Below are 22,407 nucleotides of genomic sequence, written 5' to 3'. Positions count from 1 at the left end.
GACCCACTGGCCACTCCTTCCTTTGTTTCTCTTTCCTCTGACGAGACTTAATGTTATAACACATTTGAGGTCTACCATCAGGATGTGATTTTAGTGTATAGCAAATAAATACTATTTTTCATTTATATGTTTTCTTATCTGGTTTAGTTGAGAGAAGGAGAGAAATTTTTAAAATAATAAATAAGAGTTTTGCTCCAAATCTTTATATAAAATAAAACAGTAATTGTATGTTGGCCTTGAGGAACACAGTGGCAGATGTATTATGCAGGGAACCTTTATAATATGTTGTAAATATGTTGACATATGCTTACATTATATATAAAATTACTCCTTTCTTGGGAAAGTATAGACTTCTCCAAAGCTTTCACATTACTATTCTAAGGCAAAAAGGAAATATGGCTAATTTTACTTTTGTGGTTGTTGGAGACAGAATAATTGCAGTTTTGCTTCCTTTGTGAGTCACTGCTTGAGAAGTTTAAGGAACACAGCATTGCCAAAGGTTATAAAAGAAATGTTTGTAATTGGATTATTTGGTTGCTCTGGAAAAATTATCTTCACCTTTAACCCACACATTCTACCACACAGAATCCCTGGGGTTCTAAAGTCTCTGTATCAAGGGAACATTATGACTGTAAACCTTAACTATTATCAACATAAAGTTACAGTGAAAAAGTGGAAAACATTTGGAAAAGAACTAATTCTTTGACATGTTTCTCCTAGATCTGTTACATACAATGACTTGGATCCATTATGTTCTAACTCCTTGATGTATTTCAAATGTACTTCGAAATTAAAAGCTCCATTTCAATAAGAAAGATGATGACTTTTTACTGACCTCCAAAATTACAATAAAAAAAGAAAGAAAATTCACCAATGTGCTATGTTAGACAGTGTTTTTCCATAATTATGACTAGATCGTTAATTAGAAAACAACTTTCCCTGATATTCTGAAATAAGAAATGACAAAGCCCAGACTCAAAGCCAGTTTTTACATAACTAAATATAACCACTATTCAAAAGTGTTTTCCTGCCCTATGAATCTGATCCTCTGTAAATGCATAAGCTAAACTAGCTGTTCATGAGTTTCTCAAAATTAATATTATAAGCTTATAATTAGAACTTTTTACCTAATTCAAGAAATATATAGAATCCCATGTCACACATTTGAATTTCACTTTATTAACTATTTTTGACTTTATTGACTAACTATTAGTTAAAGATCCTATCTCTTGACATTTCTCTTTTGCCTCAAAGTACTCATGTAGTAATACTTAAAATCACATATGTCATCTCCCATTATTTTATTTATTTCCATATAAGAAAGTGGAGCACTGTGGGCATTGCAAAGCACACCATCAAGTGAAGATTTCTTTTTACCTGTGTATAAATGCTGCTTGATGAATTCAACTCACTCTTAAGCCATCAACATGAGTTATTTTCTCATGAAGAGTTTCTACTATAAAGAATCTACATATTTTACAGAAGACTACTATTGTTCTATCTTTAACATATTGCTCATAGGGAAACAAGAACCACAATTCATAACTAGTAAATCCCCATTTACTTGATGCTGTTAGTGGGAAGTCTAGCATGGAAACATTTCACACCAGGTGATATAGTGAAATACATCAAGGTAATTTTTTCTTTTAATCATATAAAATTACTGTAGGTGATTATTCTTAAAATTAAAATCAGCAGTTCCATGAGTTCTGACATCCTGGCTCAAATCACATGACAAGATTCAAGATTGGCCTTGTGAACTTTCTCATTGAGTTGGCTTCTAAAAGTGCCTTAACTCGGTTCCCTTTAGTTCTTTGTGCAGGGGCAATGCCTCTTGGACTTTTTCTCCACCCAGTTTGCCATGGTCATTTGTCCCATCCCTGTTCAGCTCACATTAGACTGTCGTGTTGATGAGACTTCATTGCTGTAGCTTCAGATGTTACAAAGAGACAATGTCATAGCCAGTTTCCTGATTCTCTAGCTCATCCAGTGTTTTTCCCCACTATTCTACAGTTTCCTTCAGCTTTAGGTGCAGGAGTGTTTTGTAGATGTATTCATTGGGGCTTGGCTGCACAACTCTGCATTTTGATTGGCTGTGGTTTCCTGAGTAAAGTGGGGAGCAGAAGAGGTGGTCCTCCCAGGGAAGCACACAGCAATTTGTTGTTCAGCTAAATGTTCAGCCCAAAAAACACACAAAGTAATGTTATACAGACTCAACAGTTTAGAAATTTATATGTATATACACATACATTTAAGCATACAAAAACAATTAATAAAAAAGAGATTGTGCACATGATATGAGAGAGTTTGGAGGGGGAAACGGAAAGAAATAAAATGAAAATATGAAATGAAATTACAACCTCAAAAATAAACAGCAAAACAAAAAATACAAGGCTTGGAAATAAAAAAAAGAACTAGTTCCCTAAATTTTGCCTGATTTTCCTTCATTTCTGTTATAAGAAACGTTTTCTGGGGCTGGAGAGATGGCTCGGTGATTATGACAGCTTATTGCTTTTCCAAGGGATCTGGGTTCACTTTCTAGTACCTGTATCAGGTGGCTCACAACTTGTAACTATAGGTCTGTGTAATCTGATGCCCTCTTCTGGCCTGCACAGGAATGAAATGAAATTACAGAATAAAAACTCATTCAGGAACACACACACATACACACACACACACACACACACCTACACACAAGTTCATAGAAAATACAGATGCAGTGTTCAATGCTATTTTTGTTCATTTTACAACAAATATTTTTATTGAAAAATAAATACATGTCTGATGATTTTATGCATTAATATAATAAATACTACAATTAATTTTACTGGAAAACCCCTTTGAAACAATTTCTACAGTATTGCTCCTGTATTAACATAAAAGTATAAGTCAAGGAGGGCAAATAAGTGGGCTCAACATGATATGGTATAGATGCTCAGGTCTCCACTAAACGAGACAGTCCACAAGTGGAATTAGAGGGCTAGCATTCACAAATGAAAGTTTACAACTTTATAAAGATATGAGCTTGCATAAATCACTATAGCTCTTCTACACAGCATCAGTCCAGGAACACATAAACAAGTTCACCTAGTCAGATGTGTACAAGGCACTAATTCAATATATTTGCAATGGCTTCTTCATAAAGGCAAACAGGGAATTTTTCTCTCTGACCCCCAAACCAGAAACTGGTGCTTTTCCTCCACAACTAGTTCTTATTATCTCATGGGTACAGTGAACTTCACAATTACTATAATAATTCTTTTTACATTCATTATTATAAGTTTAGAGCTAGAACTTGTCATCTAAAAGCATTGGTTCAGGAGTCAGACTTGAAGCTAACTTAGTCACATAAATGTGTTTATCATTTTATCTTGAAAACCATATAAGAACACTAACTTATATCTTCTAAGAAATGACATTATTGTTAATTCTGGGTTCCTCTGGTACATTTTATAATTTTTCTATGGCTGGTAACAAACATTGTAGACTTGAGGGCCTTTGATTTTCTTTGATGTAATAGTGACAGGGAAGAAGAAGATAAGAGGGCTGCTGAGTGCTTATCATGTCTGAAACAGTCTTCTACATGGCTTATGATTATTTACTAATTAGACCATAATACCATTATTTCTATGGAATGTTGAGGTATAAGAGGAGTTAATAAGTTATAAGTTATATCCATGATTGTCTGTCAAGAAAGTCTGAACCTACCTTTTAAGTGCAGTGCTGTAAACTGGGGATCACTAATAGCTAGCCAATTTGAAATTTTAAAAAGACACTTCCTCTCCAGATACTAATTTTAGAATATGTGCCTTTAAAAATTCTAATTTAGTCTCAAAGCCAAGGATCTCTTAAAGTTATGCCTTTGATGGTCTCAAAAAATTAATTCATGTGTTCATCTTCTCTTGTCTTCATTTGCTATGAGTGCTCTGTGAGTTAAAAGCATTATTCTGTATGTTGAAAACAGAGATGTTAGCAATGCAAACAAAAGTTTTTCTGTTCACCAGATGATTTTAATTGAAGGAACTAGATTCTAAGCAAATAAATAAGAAAATAACATATAATCACATGCACTGTACAGTGGATTAAAATAGGGCTACTAAAGGACAAATTACCCCTGGAAATAAAGCCAGATCATAAAAATATGATTAGCAGCTAATATTAACTCTACTAGAATGTCTTTCAATGAGAGCTAGAGACAGAAGACATAAAACACATATAATTATTATCATAACATGGAATCTAGCAGTAAATATTCAAAAGGATCAGAACAACAAACATTTTTTGGCTTCTGTTTCTTGCCAAAATAGTGTAACTGGAACCATCCCAATAAACACTCTAAAATTTGACAAAATATGGAAAATAGCTATTTATAAGCATCAAATATTGTTCACATCCTGAGCAGAGCTTTACAATTTCTTCTGTGCTGTCCTGGAGGTTCTTTTCTACCACAGAGAAGAGATGAGAAGATACGTGTTGTGTCAGGATCAGTTGGGCAAAGAAGTAAAAAAAAAATGGATAGAAAGAAAGAAAATCTGCTGAAGTGGCTGGGGGAATATCTGGACTGGATACAGACCAAGAGAATGTGCTTTGTACATGAATAAGCAGGGTCCAGTAGTCTATATATGACTTTCAATGAGTCCCCAGTCAGAGTGTGGCTATGTGTGTACAGGAAGAAATCCTTGAGGCACAATGATAGCAACCTTTGTCTGCAAAACTAAGAACTAAGATACAGTCCAGTGCTAAAGATATTACAGTTTGCATTAAGAAAAGGTAAAAGATACTTGCTGAGTACCTTGGGTTAAAAGTAAGGCCCATACTGTCTCAGTTAAGTTCAAATTTGAAAGAGACTAGGCCTAATATGAATGAACTTGACCTTGAAAGAGTCACTAGGATCTTCCAGTAATTCAGTGTGCCAAAGAAACTTAATATAAAACCTTATAAAGACAAGACACTTCCTATCTAAAACAAAAGGCAAAACAACAACATCAAGAAAACAGTGAAATGACTCAGACACTAGAACAAGTAAACAAGGACTTTCAGAAACACCTGCTGAAAGCCTGTCTTAGGAACATCATCTGGAAGAGTGACTACATGGGGGGAGGAGCCACTCCGGAATAGGAACTAAGTGATGCTCCAGCTCTCGAACACACAAACACGGAGTGGGCTTAAGGACTGGAGTTAGAAAAACAACTATAAATCTAGGTGATGTGAAAGAAACTAGAAATTACTATGTTCGAATAAACAAAAGAATTATTGATCTTCAAGACAGAGAAATAGAAACAATCAGATCTATAGGAAAGAAAGACAGGATAGTGAAGGGAACAAATTAAAAAAAAAAAAGACAGCCAGTGACTTGTGGGATATAACGATGTGCAATGTGTGGTAGTGATATTTTACAGGGAGACTGGCCTGGAAAAAAACATGTTGGAATAAATAGTATTAAAAATTTATTAAATTTGTGAGAAAAAAAATCAGCTTACAGATCTATGAAACAGCATGTCTCAAGAAGGAAGCATACTAAAGCATACAATAATGGGGTGTATTGTAGAGCAGTCTAGTAACAAAAAAAGAAAAACATTCAAGTGCAATTCCTACGCGAGAATGGAGGTAACCAATGAAGGTTGAAATTTTGTCAGAGAAAAGTGAACCTTGAAACAATGGAACATCTGAAAAAAGAAAGAGAAAAAGAGAGTCAGAACTCTCTATCCAGTGAAAATACTTTATTATTATAGACTATGGCAAGCTGACTTCTAGAAAGAAATCTCAACTAAAAAGCATTTGTTATGAAGCACGTAAGAGTATACAGGGTGAAAATAGCATGTGTAAGTCATGTGATCTTGGATGGTTTATTACATTTCTCTTTGAAAAATAATCAGTGAAATTTTAAGTGAAAGAATCCATGTCCTGCATTGGGAATCATGTCGGACATACACCCAAGTCCTCCTTTAATATGATCAGAAATATAAGGTAAAACAAGGAATTGAGAGTACATTATCATTCAGCAGGAACGCTAGACACAGTTCATAAGTATCTCCGTTGGAGGAAAGCCATGTTCAGTGTGAGAGCTGAGGCTACAGAACTAAGAACATAGGGCTCACGTTCTGTATTCTGCTCAGAATATTCCTAATTACTTATGGATCTCTATCCTCCCCTGTCCTTTGTTACAGAGGGCTTCATCCAACTTTATCATATAGTCTTGAGGAGAAACTCACTTCCCATTTTATATTAGTAGCTCCTCAAATTTGTTTGGTAGCAGGTGGTCAGACCTAAGTCCCAATCAATTAATATGGCTTCCCATCTGCAGTGCAGCTGAGCCCATTGTAGAATAATTCCCTGACCAGAGAAACAAGCTGAGAAAACCCATCCTGAAGGAGGTCCTCTGAGGATTCTAAGAATGGACTTAGAGATTGATCACAAAATAAAAATTTGCTAAATGCTTTTGATAGCAGACCTCTGGTTGAGGTTGTGCCTCTCAGTATATTCTCAGGAATTCTTTTCACGTGGTATACTACCTGATTCCTTAGTAACGCAAGTCCAGAGGCCTAAGTCACCAGGCTATTCTGTCCCATAACCCTGGTATGTTACTATGCTGATACGCAAGTGTAATGGATATTTAAATATGGGAGTGTCGTTTTAACTTTAAGCAACATGAGACTAGAAACTAGAAAGCACAGCCATTCCATTTCTCTGTGCAATATTTGAAAACTCCCAGAATTGCTTTGCGAATAAGTGGAGGTCTAAAAGCTGAGAGGTGCTTACCCCTCTCATGGAGCTGGACACGGATACTCTCATTTTTGTTGTCAGAAAAGAAGCAATTTTAAATACATGGAGACACTGAACTTAAAATATATAGTAATGATGATAATAACAATAATAGTAATAGAGACTAAAACTAAAGTTGTTAAATTGCAAATGAAGTTTTAGAGAAAAAGTGTTGAAGAAATATGTATGATACTTAAATAGCATTAAAATAAAACAGGCCTGCTGCAGTAGGAGAATTACAAGTTAAAAACCTTTCAGGGTTATAGACTGAGACTAGCACAAGTCGGGGCAATTTAGTGAGACCCTGTCTCAAAATTTAAAAGTTAAGCCAAAGGCTAAACATACTCCTTGGAGTAGAGTGTCTTTCTGGCCTATACAAGACCCTAGGTTAAATCCCCAATACTAAAGATAAATGTGTGTGTATGAACGTGTGTGTGTTCTACCATTATGACAAAAAATGAAAATGAAAAACAATGGAAAAAAAGAACAGGTGAGATTTTTGAATCCTGACAGGCTTGATGTCAATTGAAACATTAACATGAAAGGCACAGAGCTATTTAAAAAGGAAAAAATTTTCACAATTAATTGTAGAGACTATTGATAAGTTATCATAGATAGTCTTGACATAAATGGATTAAAACAAGGACATTTTAAAAATCAGCAGCAGAATAATTTGAGAGAGGAAAGGAAAATAATAAAACAGGCCTCAAATGACTCTGTGGGTTCAGACTCTGTGTAGTAGTTGTGACAAAAGGGTCCAAACATAGCAATGCTTGGTAATTTACATTTTCATTTAAATCACATGAAAAACCCTTAAAAGTCCTGCTGTTCAAGCCTCATTCTAAACCATTACCCTAAACAATGTGTCTAAGAGAGGAGTTTGGGCATCAGTAGTTTTAAAACATCTCCAGCTGATTCAATGTACAGCAAAACTAAGAATGACTATATCACAGGAAGTACCATCCAGGGATTCTGAGAACAATGCAATTTCTTCCTGAAGCGTTGTGACTTACAGAACTGCAAAGGATGGTCACCGTTACACAGAGGCTTAGGACTGGAGACACGTAAAAACCAACACAGCTAGAGCTAGTCCTTAGGGATAATCAAGAATGACAACTTTGGGGAGCTTTCTTTCCTCTTTCTCCTGTTCCTCAGTAGGCTATATTTATTTTTATTTTTTGCCTGAAATAAGGTTGTACCAGCAAACAAAGAAGGGTGGCAGGGATCGTCCTTTAGGAAGATTTCTGACAAGCTGTGAGCTCTGCCAGGATAAATGGTTTAGAATTTCCAACATCATTCCTCTAAGCAGTTGTTTTAAGCTGAATACACTATCCATCCAAGGAACTCAGTTTATATACTGCAGTAAATAAAATCAGGGATTAGGAATCCAAAAAATATCTATAAATCTTTCACCAATAGAAAGAAGTAATCAATCCCTTAGGGAACTATCTTTGGAGGCTTGTAGCCAAAGACAATGGTAAGTGGTTTTTCACTGGTGTGCATATGGTGTATGGTAGAGTGTATGGTATTTCCATAGGTGAGATGTAGTTACACAGAGCTTTATGGCATACTGTGGTTCAATTTAGCTACAATTCTCAGACTGTTTTGAAGGAACAGTCTGAGCGTTACTGTGTGGGGACCATCTGAAGAGCATTTTCAAAGTCTGCATCCCTAGATCATTCCTGGATTTTCACCCAGTAATACTGAACCTATGTTTTTGGAATATGGTTCCTAGGAGTGTACTTCTTCCTTTACTGCTACCCAACAATTGCCTCGGGTCCTAACAATTGAAAAACTACCGTTGCAAACTTGAGCATGGATCATTAGAATCATGACTGTGTTTCATGATTTTCTCACGTTTCCAAAAGCTATGCTACCATGAGATGGCATTGTCTCCGCAACATTTGGTGTTTATTTTCAAGAAATGCATATTAGAGTTGAGATGACTCTGGTGTTTTACTGCAAGTTTTCAAAGGAGCCTGGGCACAGATTTGACAAATCCAATTGTGAAAGGAGTAAATATTAACACTCTTCACACTACAGCCTAGCAAAGGAGGAACAAAGGAGAGAGGGATTTGCTGAAAAGTGAAATGCTGTACTTGAATCCAACTGCCAGTTCAGTTGCGAGCTACTGAAGGGGTGGAAGGATGGATTAAACGAAGGTACAGCAAAAGCCAGATAGGAAGTCAGTAGGACTGCTGTATTAACTGTGGTATAGAGCAAAGCCCACTGACATATTGAAAGGAGGTGTGAGATGTAGACTCACCTCAGTCCAGGTAGTCAAGAGCAGGCAGAAATTAGCCAGTGACAGTCAGTCATCTATGTGTGAGATATTTGAACAAAAATCTCTGGCGCTGTTCTTGTCTAGCCTCTATTTATCACAACTGCTAAGGAAGTCCCCCTGCCTCTACATTCTATCTTTGTTCTATGCTACTATGAGGCTTAGGGCTAAGCCACTTACACCATGTTGGAAAGGATTTTTAACAAATATACCTGTCTGTATCTCTGTCCTCCACAACTGATACTCTACTAACCAACAGAGCATCATTTTAAGTAGAGTCACATGTCACATTGTCTTGTAAGTCACCCCATTGGTGGAAGTTTTTCTTGAAGCCCCAGCAGACTGAAATATACTGTCATTTGAGGAGCTGCATTTGAGGTAGATCAACCAGTGTGTCAAGCCAGTTGAAGATCTTGCTTGACTGGATATTCATTTTTTTTCCAACACTTACTTGAAGGTTGTACTTCATCAAAATTCTAAATACTAATGCTCTGTCATTTTGTGGAGAACATGCATGTTGTGAGCAGATTATTTTAATTTGAAGTATCTATTAACATCTTGCTCTCAGTTACGGCCATTATAAGTAGAAATTTGAGAAAATAGAAAGTGTGGAAGATTTCACTGGGAGTTTTTATATGTGCTGTTCTACATTGTGTCCTGCTTAAAAGAGGCAAAAGCAGGAAAAATTATATTTTCAGAGTAGCAACAGATGGTGCATCTGTGTAGTAGGATTGTGAGGCCCTCGTCAAGCTGCTGACAGAATGCGTGAGGTTTAAATACTAACAATGGTTGGTATCACTGTAGAGATGTGTATTTTGAAAAGCCCATGTTTATAAATGTTCTTTTATGAAACAAGGTCAGTAAGAAAAAATACCTACTTTTGTTTTTATAAGTAATTAAATATATTGTAGAATTCTGTCTTATGAATCAGGGCATGACCATAGTTACTTGCTGTGGCCTTGTATTGACTTTTCCCTAACATGACCAACGGAAACAGGAGAGAACACCCCATGGGTCCTTGAATGAAAGAAAGAGGTCAGCCAGATGCTGGACCCTTAGAGAGGTTTTTATTTTCTCAGAGGATAATACTCCGGTGTTACAGGAACTGGACAGACCAAGGCAAAGGAAGACTCCTGTAAGACTGAGGAGGCTGTGAGCAATAGGAAGGAACCAGTTTCATCTAGCATCCTAGCACGGCAGTGAAGGCTGAAGCTAAGGTTACCAAGGAGTCCTAAATGGGATGCTCTCCTTCTGACAGTTTGAGAAGTCTCTCTTCTGGAGCTGCACTGTGGCAGCAGAACAGCAGCAATGTGGTCTCAATCTTCCATAGAGTGCACTGCCTCTGAAATCCTCTTCTACCTGCTGATAAGCTATAAGAGGAGAACTCCAGGGGTTAAAGCAGGACAATTCCCAGAGTTCAAGTTCTCCAGACTGGCTTGTGATACCAGGTGTGATTTTTGTCTTAAAAAACCCAAACAATAAATGAAATAAAATAACATTCTTAGTGCTGATATGCCTGCTTCTTTGTCATGCTCTCTCAATTTCTTCTCTTCCATAATTGTGACATTAAAACTAAAATCTACAGCTGATAAAGATAGGAAAAGGATATTCTTATTTTAATCAAGGCACAAAAAATCCTGTATTGGAGTGTTATAGAAGAAGTGTATGTATGATCTGAAATGGGTCCATGACCACTTTCACTTTACAGTAGACCAATTAACAGACAAATTTTAAAAATACGGTAATTCCTAAGAGAGTAACACTCCAATGAATAGCCTAGTATTAAGTACTCTAATGAAATAAGTAAATGCAAAACATTTGCAAACACCTAACTTATGATCTCAACACTATTCAAGAGGTTATCCTAGCAGTATGGGCATTCTCCAAAGATGAATCTTTGGTCCATCACAGACGGCTTGAATGAAAATCAAGGCTAATAAATACATGAAATTTGTTTCTTGATTCATTCATCTAGCCAGTGTCTTTTGATTGAGAATTGAGACAATTAAATTTAAAGGTGTTATTAAAAGGTGGCTGTTGATTGCAGCTATTATATTTTGTTATTGTTGTTTGCATTCTCAGTGGTACTTTGTATTTCAGTAATTATAGCTTTTTGGCTTTATTCATCTTCTTTCTACTATCTGTTTGCTATATCTGATTCTCTCTCTATCCCTGAGTATTGCCTCCTGTATTGGATTTAGATTGGTTGTTAGGGTATGCTTGATATCAATGTTTTCATGCTGTTTATATCATGAAAAGCTTTTCTACCTTCTTCAATGATGGCAGATCGTCTTGCTGGATCAGCAATTGTGTTCTTTTAGAATTTGGAATGTATTCCTCCAGACTGTTCTGGATTTCAAAGTTTTCATTGAGAAACCAACTGTTATTTTAATGCAATTTCCTTTGTGTGTGTGTGTGTGTGTGTGTGTGTGTGTGTATGTATCTATGTATGTGTGTGTGTGCGTGTGTGTATTTGTTTTCAGGTTTCAATACTCTTCCTTTATTCTGTATACTTTGAGTTTTAAATATGGTTTACTGTAGAAAGTTTTATTTATGCTATTTTCCATTTGATGTAGTGTGTGCTTCTTTGTGTTTGTATAGGTGTATCTTTTCTTAGTTTAGATAAGTCTTCTACAATTTTGCTAAAGAGCTGCTTTGTGCCATTGAGTCAAAGGTTTGCTCTTTTCATGGAATTCCATACTTCCATCACATTCCTTTACTTCATACTTTTTTTTTAAAATTTAGGTAGTTTTATTTAAATATGATTTTTAAATTAATTATACATTTACATCTCAAATGTAGTCTCCCACTCACAGTACCCTGTCCCAGATTTCTTCACACCTCATCCCTGTACCCTTTGCCTCTGAGAGGTATCCCCATTCCCTGGGACAGCAAGCCTCTACAGGATTAAGCATATCCTCTCCCACTAAAAGCAGCCAAGCAGTCTGCTACATATGTGCCACCATCCATGTATGCTCATGGACCAGCCCATGTATGCTCTTTGATTGGTGGCTTAGTCTCTGGGAGCTTCCAGTGGTCCAGGTTATTTGGTATGTTGGTCTTCCTTTGGGGTTGCCAATCTCTTCAGCTATTTCAATTATTCCCCTAACTCTTACATAGGGGTCCTGTAAGTATCTGCATCTGTCTCAGTCAGCTGCTGGTAGACTCAGAGGAGAGTCATGTTAGTTTGCTATCTGTAAGTACAACATAGCATCAGTAATAGTGTCAGGGTTTGGTGCCCACCCATGGGATGGATCCCAAGTTAAGCCTGACACTGAATAGCCTTTCTTTCAGTTTCTGATCCATTTTTGTCTCTGTATTTATTTTAGGCAAGAACAATTCTGGGCCAAAAAATTTGAAGGTGGGCTGGTGTCCCCATACCTCCAACAGACATTTCTTTAGGACAAGTGGATTTTTAGGAGGAAATACTAGCCTGGAGTTTGGGGGTAGATTTGGATGTCAGGAAGCATACATGGAGAGAAGGATCATGCAAACTTACCTTCTTAATTCCTGTCCCAAAATGTTCAGGACTTGGTTTGGTGGAAAGAAGCATGTAGTATACATTGTTCCTGTAGGTTGTGGGAATATGGGTCCAAGCTAGAGGCTGGAGGTTGTGCATAAACAAAGCTGTTCAGACTAGGCCAGGGCACTCTATATGAAACTCTAGATGTATCTTAGAAGTTTGGGAAGGTAAGTAGAGAGTATTAGGTAGAGTCACCTGTCTAGATGCTGGCACAAGATATGGAGAATATGACTAGATAGGGAGGTTGGATATGGTGCAGTAAGAGTCCATGGGTGATGAATGGACTGTGAGGTCCTAGCCGGAACTCGAAATGAAAGCAATGCAAAAAAGAGGTTGCCAGACTAGACCAGGGCACTGGGTAAAGAACCCAGGTTAGGTGTGTGGGACAGGCATAGTCTTCAAACTCTTATTCTCCTGTAACATCCAATATCAGTATTCTGACTCTGGTATTATGCAAGAGCTTATCACATTGTTCCATAGTAAAGTGGATATAATAGGTAGAGGATACAATTATATGAACATAAAGTATTTAATTTGAAAATCTTGTTGACCATTGAATGGAAATAGAAGTCTTCCCTTTATTGCTTGTTATGATATGTTTTCACTTACAGTGCTCTGAATACACAAAGCTCCAAAATATTTCTGGCCTACAAATATGAATTGGTCTTATTGTGTATAAGGTTTTTATATTTGTTTTGGTATTCCCTAAAAATTCAGCAACCATAACCTCATAGAGCATGTTCATTTAATTTTGTTTAACTCATATGACAAAAAAGTTTTAAAACTTCAACAATAATACTTAAAAATGTATCAGGTATATTTTTATCTGAGTCATGCTACAGACAAAACCTATGTGGCAAAATTGAACTAGTGATAATTGGACAGTCTGAAATTCAAATTGCAGCATTAGATAATATGAAACCTGAATTAGACACTATGTCATTTAATGAAGGCCTATACAAGTCATTGGAAAACTACAGTAGTTTTACATACTAATTTTTTAGTATGTTCTAGATACTAAAGTAATGCTCAAAATCTGTATTAATCAATGCATAATATGTTTACAAGAGACCATAGAACAAAAATCAACAAATGACTAGAAGTATATACAAACAGCATTCTATCTCTTTAATTATTGAACATGTATTTTTTTATTTTTGGAAAATGATGTCTACTAAGTAGAACTCAGTTATTTGCTGTAGTATCTTAGGTGTGACATGAGTGATTTAGCATCTGAGCAAGAATCGCAAGTATTTTGCATTAACAATACTGTCCTAAGTCCTTATTTATCACTTCCTCTTCTAAAGGCCCAGAATTTCTGTGAACAAGGTTTTAATATACCTGAAATACATCAAAAGTAAAATTAAACTTCTGACAATATGAAAGAGAAGTGGATACACTGTGTTCCAACCTAGTAAGGTGGGGCAGAAAAAAATAAAAGAGCCGGAGAAACAGGGAACATCAGAAGCTATACAAGTAAAGTCTTGCCAACATGATTGCCTAAACATGAGCTGAACAAGGACAACAACAATAGACATGCTAATGTGGATGGAGAAAGCTTCAGGAGGCCTCCATTCTAGACAAAGTACTACATTCAATTAAGGAATGCTGAAATCTGGAAAAATAGGCTGTCTAAGAAAGATCACATCATTTGGTTACTCAATACCAAATAATCAGCACTGAAAACATGCATGCATGCATACATACATACATACATACATACATGTGTCTGTGTAACATATGTAAAGAGATACTTATGGAACACGTCAGAGGGAAGAAAAAGGAAAGAGAAAATGATATAATATATTATAATCTCAAAAACAATGCAATTTTAACATCCTTAAAGTTTTCAAGTTTTTATATAAAATAAATTTATTAGATTTATTTTTTTCAAAATTATATGTCTAGTATACTTTATCTTTAGAAACTATTACTTTCAAGATTATGTAATAGTGCTAAGGTTTCAGTGTTTTGTTTTGTTTTTTTTTTCAATAACTTTAAGGAAAATAATGGATAAACTGTTCAGGTCTCTGCAAAGTAAAAGGTCTAATTTAAAGCTTTTCAGTGTGAAATATTTTCAAATTAGAGTTTTCATTTGTTTTAATTTTCAGTGAACTCAACTTCATAACTTATATTTTTCTGTTTATTGGTCTCCTCAAAAAGATTCAATTTCTGTAAAATATGCATCATTACTGCCTAGAAAATTTATATCCTGAGAAATGAAACACTTATTTCTGTGTTTTTTTATCACAGTGTTGAAAACCTTCCCTGTTAAAAAGCAATAAAAATCTATTATCCTTGGCTTTGGTGAGTGTTATAATACACTCACAACATGCCTAGAGTTGAGCAAGAATCCTTGTGGTGCTTTAGACCGACCAAAGCTTACGTGCCTGTCAATTATTCTCACTGTGGTATGTGTATAGAATGGATGTGTAAGCCCTACTGGGAGAAAAAGCCAAAATAAAGTATGACATATTTTTCTGAACATCTAGTGTAGTAATGAGAAGAGTCATATATCTTACAGGACTCATTTCCGTTGGATGTCTTCAGGTGTACAGAAACTTCAGTGGCACACAAGCACTAACAACCTGTCTTAGAGCTTTAACAACACATGTCCATTTTCAGTGCTTTTATGTAAAAGTTAGATACATAGCTTAAATTACTTTAGTCCTATATGAGTACCTAGATGCAATCATACATGATTAGAAACTAATGATACTCCCTTACAAAAATGAAAAATACACAGTACCTCTTATTTACGTTCTTTAGTTTATAAGTCTAGGCTATCCAAATTCTCAGAGTTATTTTCTAAGAGGAAGATGTAGCCAAAATATTTTTCAAACAAACATAATTATAGCTATTAATGGTAAGCAATCAGTGATGGAGGAATAGATGATAGGTAATAAATACAGAAATAATCTCCTGTCCACAGAGTTTTTATAGCTTCCTGGCTTATTCATCCAAACCAGTCAGTATGCTGAATTATATATCCATATATCATAAATATATCACACTAACTATTGAATGTATATAGTCCTCAAACATAGAAAAATAAACACATCAAAGGGCAAACAATTCATACTTTATTGATCAACTTATAAGTCAGCACAAAATTCAGATATTAGGGTGGGCAATGTATCTGAACATCATCGGATTGCTCTTGAACCTGGAAGCCAAAGGTCATTTGATAATCTTTTCCTATGTATCCAAATGACATTTCTCAAGCTAGTAGAGCAAATTGGACAGGGTGTTGTTCTACCTGAAGCTACTTAATGGATTTTTTTTTCTTGTTTAATAAAGGTTAGCACTTCTTCCTGCCATGCTCAATGTTCTAAAGCACCACTCTGTTTAGAAGTTTAGGATTCATCTAAAGGATTATTTTGCTAATTAAGGGAGATGCATTCATTTCACTAACTGCATGGCCCAAGCAATTTGTCAGACTTCTAGTCCACTTTTGTTTGATGGTACTCTCTTTTATTCTTAGGATGTAGCAAAGAAATCTTAGGCTAATGACTTGGTGACACATTCTCTTCTCTGTGCACATATTAAGAATCATAACATCTGTTTTTGTCTAATTCTTGAGCAATGTCTCTATTTTTCTCCAAACAGCTTCAAAACCAGTGGACTCAAAATTATGCACTGGCCCTGTTCCCAACACCACACAGTTGTGCCATGTTCCTTGTCCAATTGAATGTGAGGTTTCACCTTGGTCTGCCTGGGGACCATGTACTTATGAAAACTGTAATGACCAGCAAGGCAAAAAAGGTATGTGACATGACCTGTTTAAAAGACCCACCAATTGAGGCAGTTTTGTTAAGTCTCATGTGTTCTGTCAAAACTACCATAAGTTTATATGAACAATTGCCATGTTGTGTGTGGAAAACATTGTTTCCTTGTAGTCACTCATTACTTCTGGGTCTAGTATCACAGAGATCTGTGAGCTGGGGAAAAGGAATGTGGTACATATATCTTACATAGGACTGAGCATACTGCAGTCTCTTTTTCTGTATTGCTGTGAGTCTTTTTGTCAATCACTATTCTCTGTGGAAGCTACTCTGTAGAGAGTTTAGAGATTCATTATTCTGCAGGTATAATGATAAGTCATTAGGAGTTGTTTTATTATTATATCCACTTAGCAGAATAATAGTTTCAGGTTCTTCCCTAAGACCTAGGTTCTCCCTTGCTTCAGATACCTGGGCCTGGTGACTTGCCAACTATGGGGTTACTTCTGTGGAGTAGGCCTGAAATCCAATCAGAAAATGGTTGGGCACTTCCATAGTATCCATGCCACAATTGAACCAGTAGATACATCTTATAAGGCTAGTCATCATTTTAGCTTTCAGAGTTCAGATGGGTAAGATAAGTGTTTACTGTTTCTCTTTGGGGCCTGTACATAGCACCTCCTAGCACTATGAAAGTAGTAGGGCTAAAGCTCTCAGGTTGATACAGGCCTAGATTTTTCCATGTTCTCTGACTCACTTACATAGTGTCACTAGCAATAAGGTTTTACTATCAAGTTCTGCATGATACCCGAGAGCATTGGTAATAATAATCTGTTATGTCTGGGAGTCTATGGGACCCACTGGCAAACAACTTTTAAAGAAAAAAAAACACATTACCGTGTGTGTGTGTGTGTGTGTGTGTGTGTGTGTGTGTGTGTGTGTGTAAGGCATCAGATCCCATTACAGATGGTTGTGAGCCACCATGTGGTTGCTGGGAATTGAACTCAGGACCTCTGGAAGAGCAGTCAGTGCTCTTAAACACTGAGCCATCTCTCCTACCCCTAAAGTCTTTTTATATATGAATATACATATATTTTCAGAGAATGCTACATTACTTGGTTACCACATGATTTTTTTCAAAAGGTCTTTGTGTTAATCTATTCCTCCTCTAATCTCTGTATATCCTATCCATTTCCTACAAAATTTAATCCTACATTCTAAGTGAGATAACCTTTCTCATCCCCTGGCTTGTTCTCTCTGCAGCCTGTCTCTGTAAAACTGTCCTAGTAAAACTATCACTGCCACACTTCCTTCTCCCTCTCCCTCTTCCTCTCCCTCTCTTCCTCCTTCCCTCCCCCCCCTCTCTCTCTCCCTCTGTTCTTTCCTTGATGTTCTCATGTGAGTTGTCTGTCAAATCATTCTCTGATTTCAAATATGGTTGCTTTGTTTTACAAATTAACCTTACATTCATTGCCAGGGATTAAAGGTGTATACTGAGGGCATGTCTATATACAAACCAGATCATATTATAGTCCAGGGTATGTTTATATTCTGGTCAAGTCATATAGACTTAGAAGGTTTTTAGATATGACCCCTGACGAGGACAGCCATGTTACTGGGGGGTATAATTGAACCATAAACTATTTTTATTCTTCTTGTTCCTTCTTTTCTTCCTTCATTCTTTCATTTATTCCTTCCTTCTTTTTGTCCTTCTTTCAATAAATGGCTCATGACTCATAGTAAGCTTAAATTTGGGAATATATACACTGGTTTTTTATTTGCACATAGCTTCTTCCATCTACCTTTGTCCAGCCTTCACTCTGGAGTTTAAATCATCTTTCTGAAATATTAAAACAATGGCATCAACAATATATTTTTTCTTCCCGAATCACCTAGGATTCAAATTAAGGAAGCGACGAATTACTAATGAGCCTACTGGAGGTTCTGGGGCAACTGGAAACTGCCCTCACTTATTGGAAGCCATTCCCTGTGAAGAGCCATCCTGCTATGACTGGAAATCTGTGAGACTCGGAGACTGTGAACCAGATAATGGAAAAGCCTGTGGGCCTGGCACTCAAGTTCAAGAGGTCGTATGCATCAACAGTGATGGTAAGATGCCTCTCTCTCTCTCTCTCTCTCTCTCTGTCTCATGTACTGTTGCAGAATATAGTGATTATATTATCTATCCAGAAAATTGATTTTGTTAATAATATTTAATTATATATTTGTATATTTGCTGTCCGTTGTTGAAATTTTGTCTGGACTCAGTCTGTGCATTTACCCCTCAGCAGCTTTTTTCCTCTTCTCTCCAGCTGTCAGTCTCCTTTGTTCGCCTACATTGTCTCATTCCTGTTTTCATGTCAAATAGATATAAAGATTTGATTGATTTCTATAAAAATTAGAATCACAGATAAGATAAAACATGATATTTGTCTTCCTGTGATTGACCTAACTCACACAACACAATTATCTTCAGTCATATGGATTTTCATAAGAACACGATAATTCTAGTATGCTTCAGTGCATATTTTGCCCATCTTCTTTGCCCATTCCACTGTGGATGAACAGAGTCCTTTTAACTTTGAAAGTAAAAAAGATGAGGTGTGCTCAGATAAACTCACATCAGCAGGAGAATGTTTTAAAGCAAACATTTAGAAATAATAAGGCAAGGACAATTTTTCTTTGTAATATTGTTTCACTCACTTGACTATTAAATGTAAATAAGCAAAAGGGCTGTTGGCATGACTCCAGAATTCTTTTATTCCTCCTTGATCCGTCTCAGTGATGTAATTTACTGAGCCCCCATGCCACAAGCCTATCACAACACCTTGGGCTGAAATCAGTGTCCCCTCCCTTTCAGAGATGTAGCTGAGCCAGTGGAGGGTGATCCACAGAGTTCTTTCCATCAAACCATAGTACAACCTTGTACTTTACATTTCATTTTTGTTTAGTAAGATATCATGTCCTGATGTGATATCTGAAACGTACATTCTTCCTAAGAATGGTTCTCCTGTTTGGGAGGCCCCTCTATTATGCTCAGCAATTCCTGAGCCACTCTCTCACTGTCACATTCTAAGCCCTCTTGATGGATCATCTCTAAGGGTCCTGCTCACTCTCAAATCCTATGACTTTGCATCTCAATGAAGGATGAGCATTGAACCCCAGGGTCCCATGGTCTGACAGTTTATGCTGTCTGCAGCATATGCAGAAGCATCCTGGTGCCTCTTTGGAGGCACTGCAACATCTGGTAGCCCACATAATTCCTTCTATCTTACTTTCTCCCAGCAAGCAAATTGTTTCCTCCTGTGGCTCAGGCGACGCTCCATAGTAAGAAGAATTTTCTTAAGTGGGGAACAGACAACCCTCTCACTGAGAATTTAGCCTTTCACCTTTTAAACACAGGCTGTCATCCTGTCAAGGGTCTTCAGTAGCCACTCAGGATATCACTGAGTAGAATCTGAGCTGGCGCTTAACATTGAACCATGGAAAAGGAGATTGTTACTCCAGATCTTTCACGATGAATCTCTGTTCTCTGCTTTGTTTTATGGAACTACAATGAGTGATGCTGAAACCTAACTTCAGCTTTCCCCTGTTCTGTTCTAAAGCACAAAGACAAGAAGATAGGGATTGGCATCCTGATACTGGCATATAAGAAAACAAAACGAAGAAAAATAATAATCTTTGCCTCTCTAACTCTCGGAACTCACATTTCAAATGTAATTTAGATTGAGTATACATTATCTGCTTAGTAGCTGCAAATTAAACTGTGACATTTATCTCTCATTTTGATACTACTTCTTAACTTATTTTCTCAGTTCAAATCATTTTTCTTGCTTATTTAAGTTCCTAGAAAGGTACTAATCCAAAGTGCTGCAAAATGAGTGTTTGAATGAAGCAAAAATCTCACACAGAAACGAATTATCGTCAAATTTCTGCTTCCATATTAACCATCCACAAAATAATCAGATCTATCTTGATTCATGCAAATATATTAATGGATATTATGAAAACTGAAAATAGTTTATATAGGGATAATAAGTAAGGTCAGTGATTAATTTTAATTTTGTCAATTGAAAAGTTTTAGTATCATAAGGAATCAGATTTTTTCCTTTTTATGGAGTATTTGTTAAAAGCATAGATGCATTAGACAAATCCAATTGTATTACAAAATACTCTTTGTTGTGACCAAACACAGGTTGATAGCTCATAAGGCATGTGCACTAAACCAGCTAAGAAGTGCACATTCATTGTCCAGTTGCACTATTTTCCTTTATGATGATGTCTCATCCACCATTGCGTTGGCCTTGGACACACCGTAACCAATACTAGTTTGTCCAAGGTGTAACATAATATTTTAACTGACTCGGCAAGACAGGAGTACAAAGTTAAGCAAATCTTTAGTATAAATCCAAGACTTGTACAGGACGGACTCGTAGCTGCGCTAAAAGTGCGTGAACAAGACTGGAGACCTATAAATACTGCTCCCATTTCATCCTGTGGTCACCTAGTAAGTGTTTAGCAGCTGCACCAAATGTTGCTTCGTAATTAAATCAGGCCCAGGGAATTAACATTGATTAGTAGTTCAGACTCTACCCCTAGGCTGGTGCTGCAGCTATAGATTTTGTTTTATAATTTATAATTTATAATTTAGTTAAAGTTCAACTAGGGACATGAAGAGTTAGAGACGATGAACCTGGAAAATATTTAAAAAGTATTTTCTGGTCCCACAATTCCTCACTAATTTCACAGTTTTTTCAAGGACACAAAAGCATCTGAAGTCTTGGGATGCTTTGGCCTGAAATATTCTTGTATAGGCTTCCAGAGACCATTAGGAATTCTGCTGCTGCTTCTTTCCCCAATCGTCTTGTAAGGAACAGGGTTGAGGAAAGCTTGTGAGAAGGGTTAAGGGAGTTTTATGTAAATTCTCTGGCAAACAAGGACAAGTAACAGAATTTCCAGGGAAGAGAGCACAGGACAGTCTGGGAAGAGATAAAGATCTGATGTGTGATCCAAACTGAAGATCCTGAGCGAACCCAGTACCAGCTTTCTAGCACAATCAGAGTTCCCTCTTCAGGTATAGGAGAAAGCATCACCCTAGAGGGTGTGGTACCTTTGAGAATATCCAAATTCCTCCTTCATTTTCATGATACATGTATATTTTACTTAAAGATATAAATTTGATGAGCTGAGAGGGTTTTGTTTTCAAATTGGTGGGATAAAGGCAGAACAAAGGCCACTAAGCTGCAGATAGGCATGTGGTGGTCTATTGATGCCTGCACTTCAACTATTGGGAGGCTGAGAGGAACATGAAAAGTTTAAACCAGCTTGAGCTATGTAGCAAGTGCCACACTATGCCAAACCAAGCCTGAGCATTGTCTCAAAATAACAAGGAAATAAAATAAGCAGGAGTTTTGAATAATTGTATATTATAGCTTGAACCAATGAACAAAATATTATTTCATTATTTTCCCATGGAAAATGAAGTAAATCGTGGCATCAATGTTTTATTCCAGGGCTCTTGTTTCAGAATGTTGACATTATTCCACATGAGTGACTCAAATTCAGTGTTCTTGCTTACTCTTTTATAAACTGTTAAAACTAAGGAGCAGTCTCGAAGTAACTTTTATTCGACAGATATAAATAATTGTCTTCTCAGAGGCTTACTGCTAAATAAGCTCACCCTTTCTAGTTCTTTCTGGACTCTGGCTGGTTGTTGTGGCTAAAACCCTCCCTAAGCTAAATTACTCAAAATGGCTTCTCTCAGCTTTTGACTGAATGGGTCTGCTTGTCTTCAAACTAACTGGCAATCTGTTTTAATCTTCTTACTCCTCATCCTTTGACTTGCTTTGTCTTCACCTGCACCACCCTCCCCCCCTCCCCCCCCACACAACCTGTCTCTGCGCTGCTCTCTTAAGTAGCCTGTCTTTCCGGTGCTGTTCTTATATGAATTGGGCATATCCTGTCTCTCATTCATTCTGCCAAAGCTTTGTGTGAATGGTCACTCTGTCTGCTCCTAAACTACACATCATTTTCAAACATGGCTGATTCCTTCTATAAAATAACCGTACCTTGAATTGTCAAGGAGTAAAGGTGTATAGTCAGGATGTGTATGTATACTG

At 36.7% G+C, this 22,407-nt stretch overlaps 1 protein-coding gene across 1 annotated transcript in view; it reads left to right on the top strand.

Moving 5' to 3' along the window:
* Thsd7a (thrombospondin type 1 domain containing 7A) overlaps window positions 1-22,407 on the top strand; it is a 380,717-nt gene that overhangs the window by 217,134 nt on the left and 141,176 nt on the right. The window contains exons 5-6 of the mRNA XM_031381188.1: window positions 16,176-16,331; window positions 18,185-18,397. Coding sequence (XP_031237048.1) covers window positions 16,176-16,331; window positions 18,185-18,397 — 369 coding nt within the window. The remainder of the gene's footprint in view (window positions 1-16,175; window positions 16,332-18,184; window positions 18,398-22,407) is intronic.

Source organism: Mastomys coucha, unplaced genomic scaffold, assembly GCF_008632895.1.
Source record: "Mastomys coucha isolate ucsf_1 unplaced genomic scaffold, UCSF_Mcou_1 pScaffold20, whole genome shotgun sequence".
Classification (NCBI taxonomy): Eukaryota; Metazoa; Chordata; class Mammalia; order Rodentia; family Muridae; genus Mastomys; species Mastomys coucha.
Note: the sequence above shows the minus strand (reverse complement) of the source record. Positions and strands in the feature narration are given on the sequence as shown.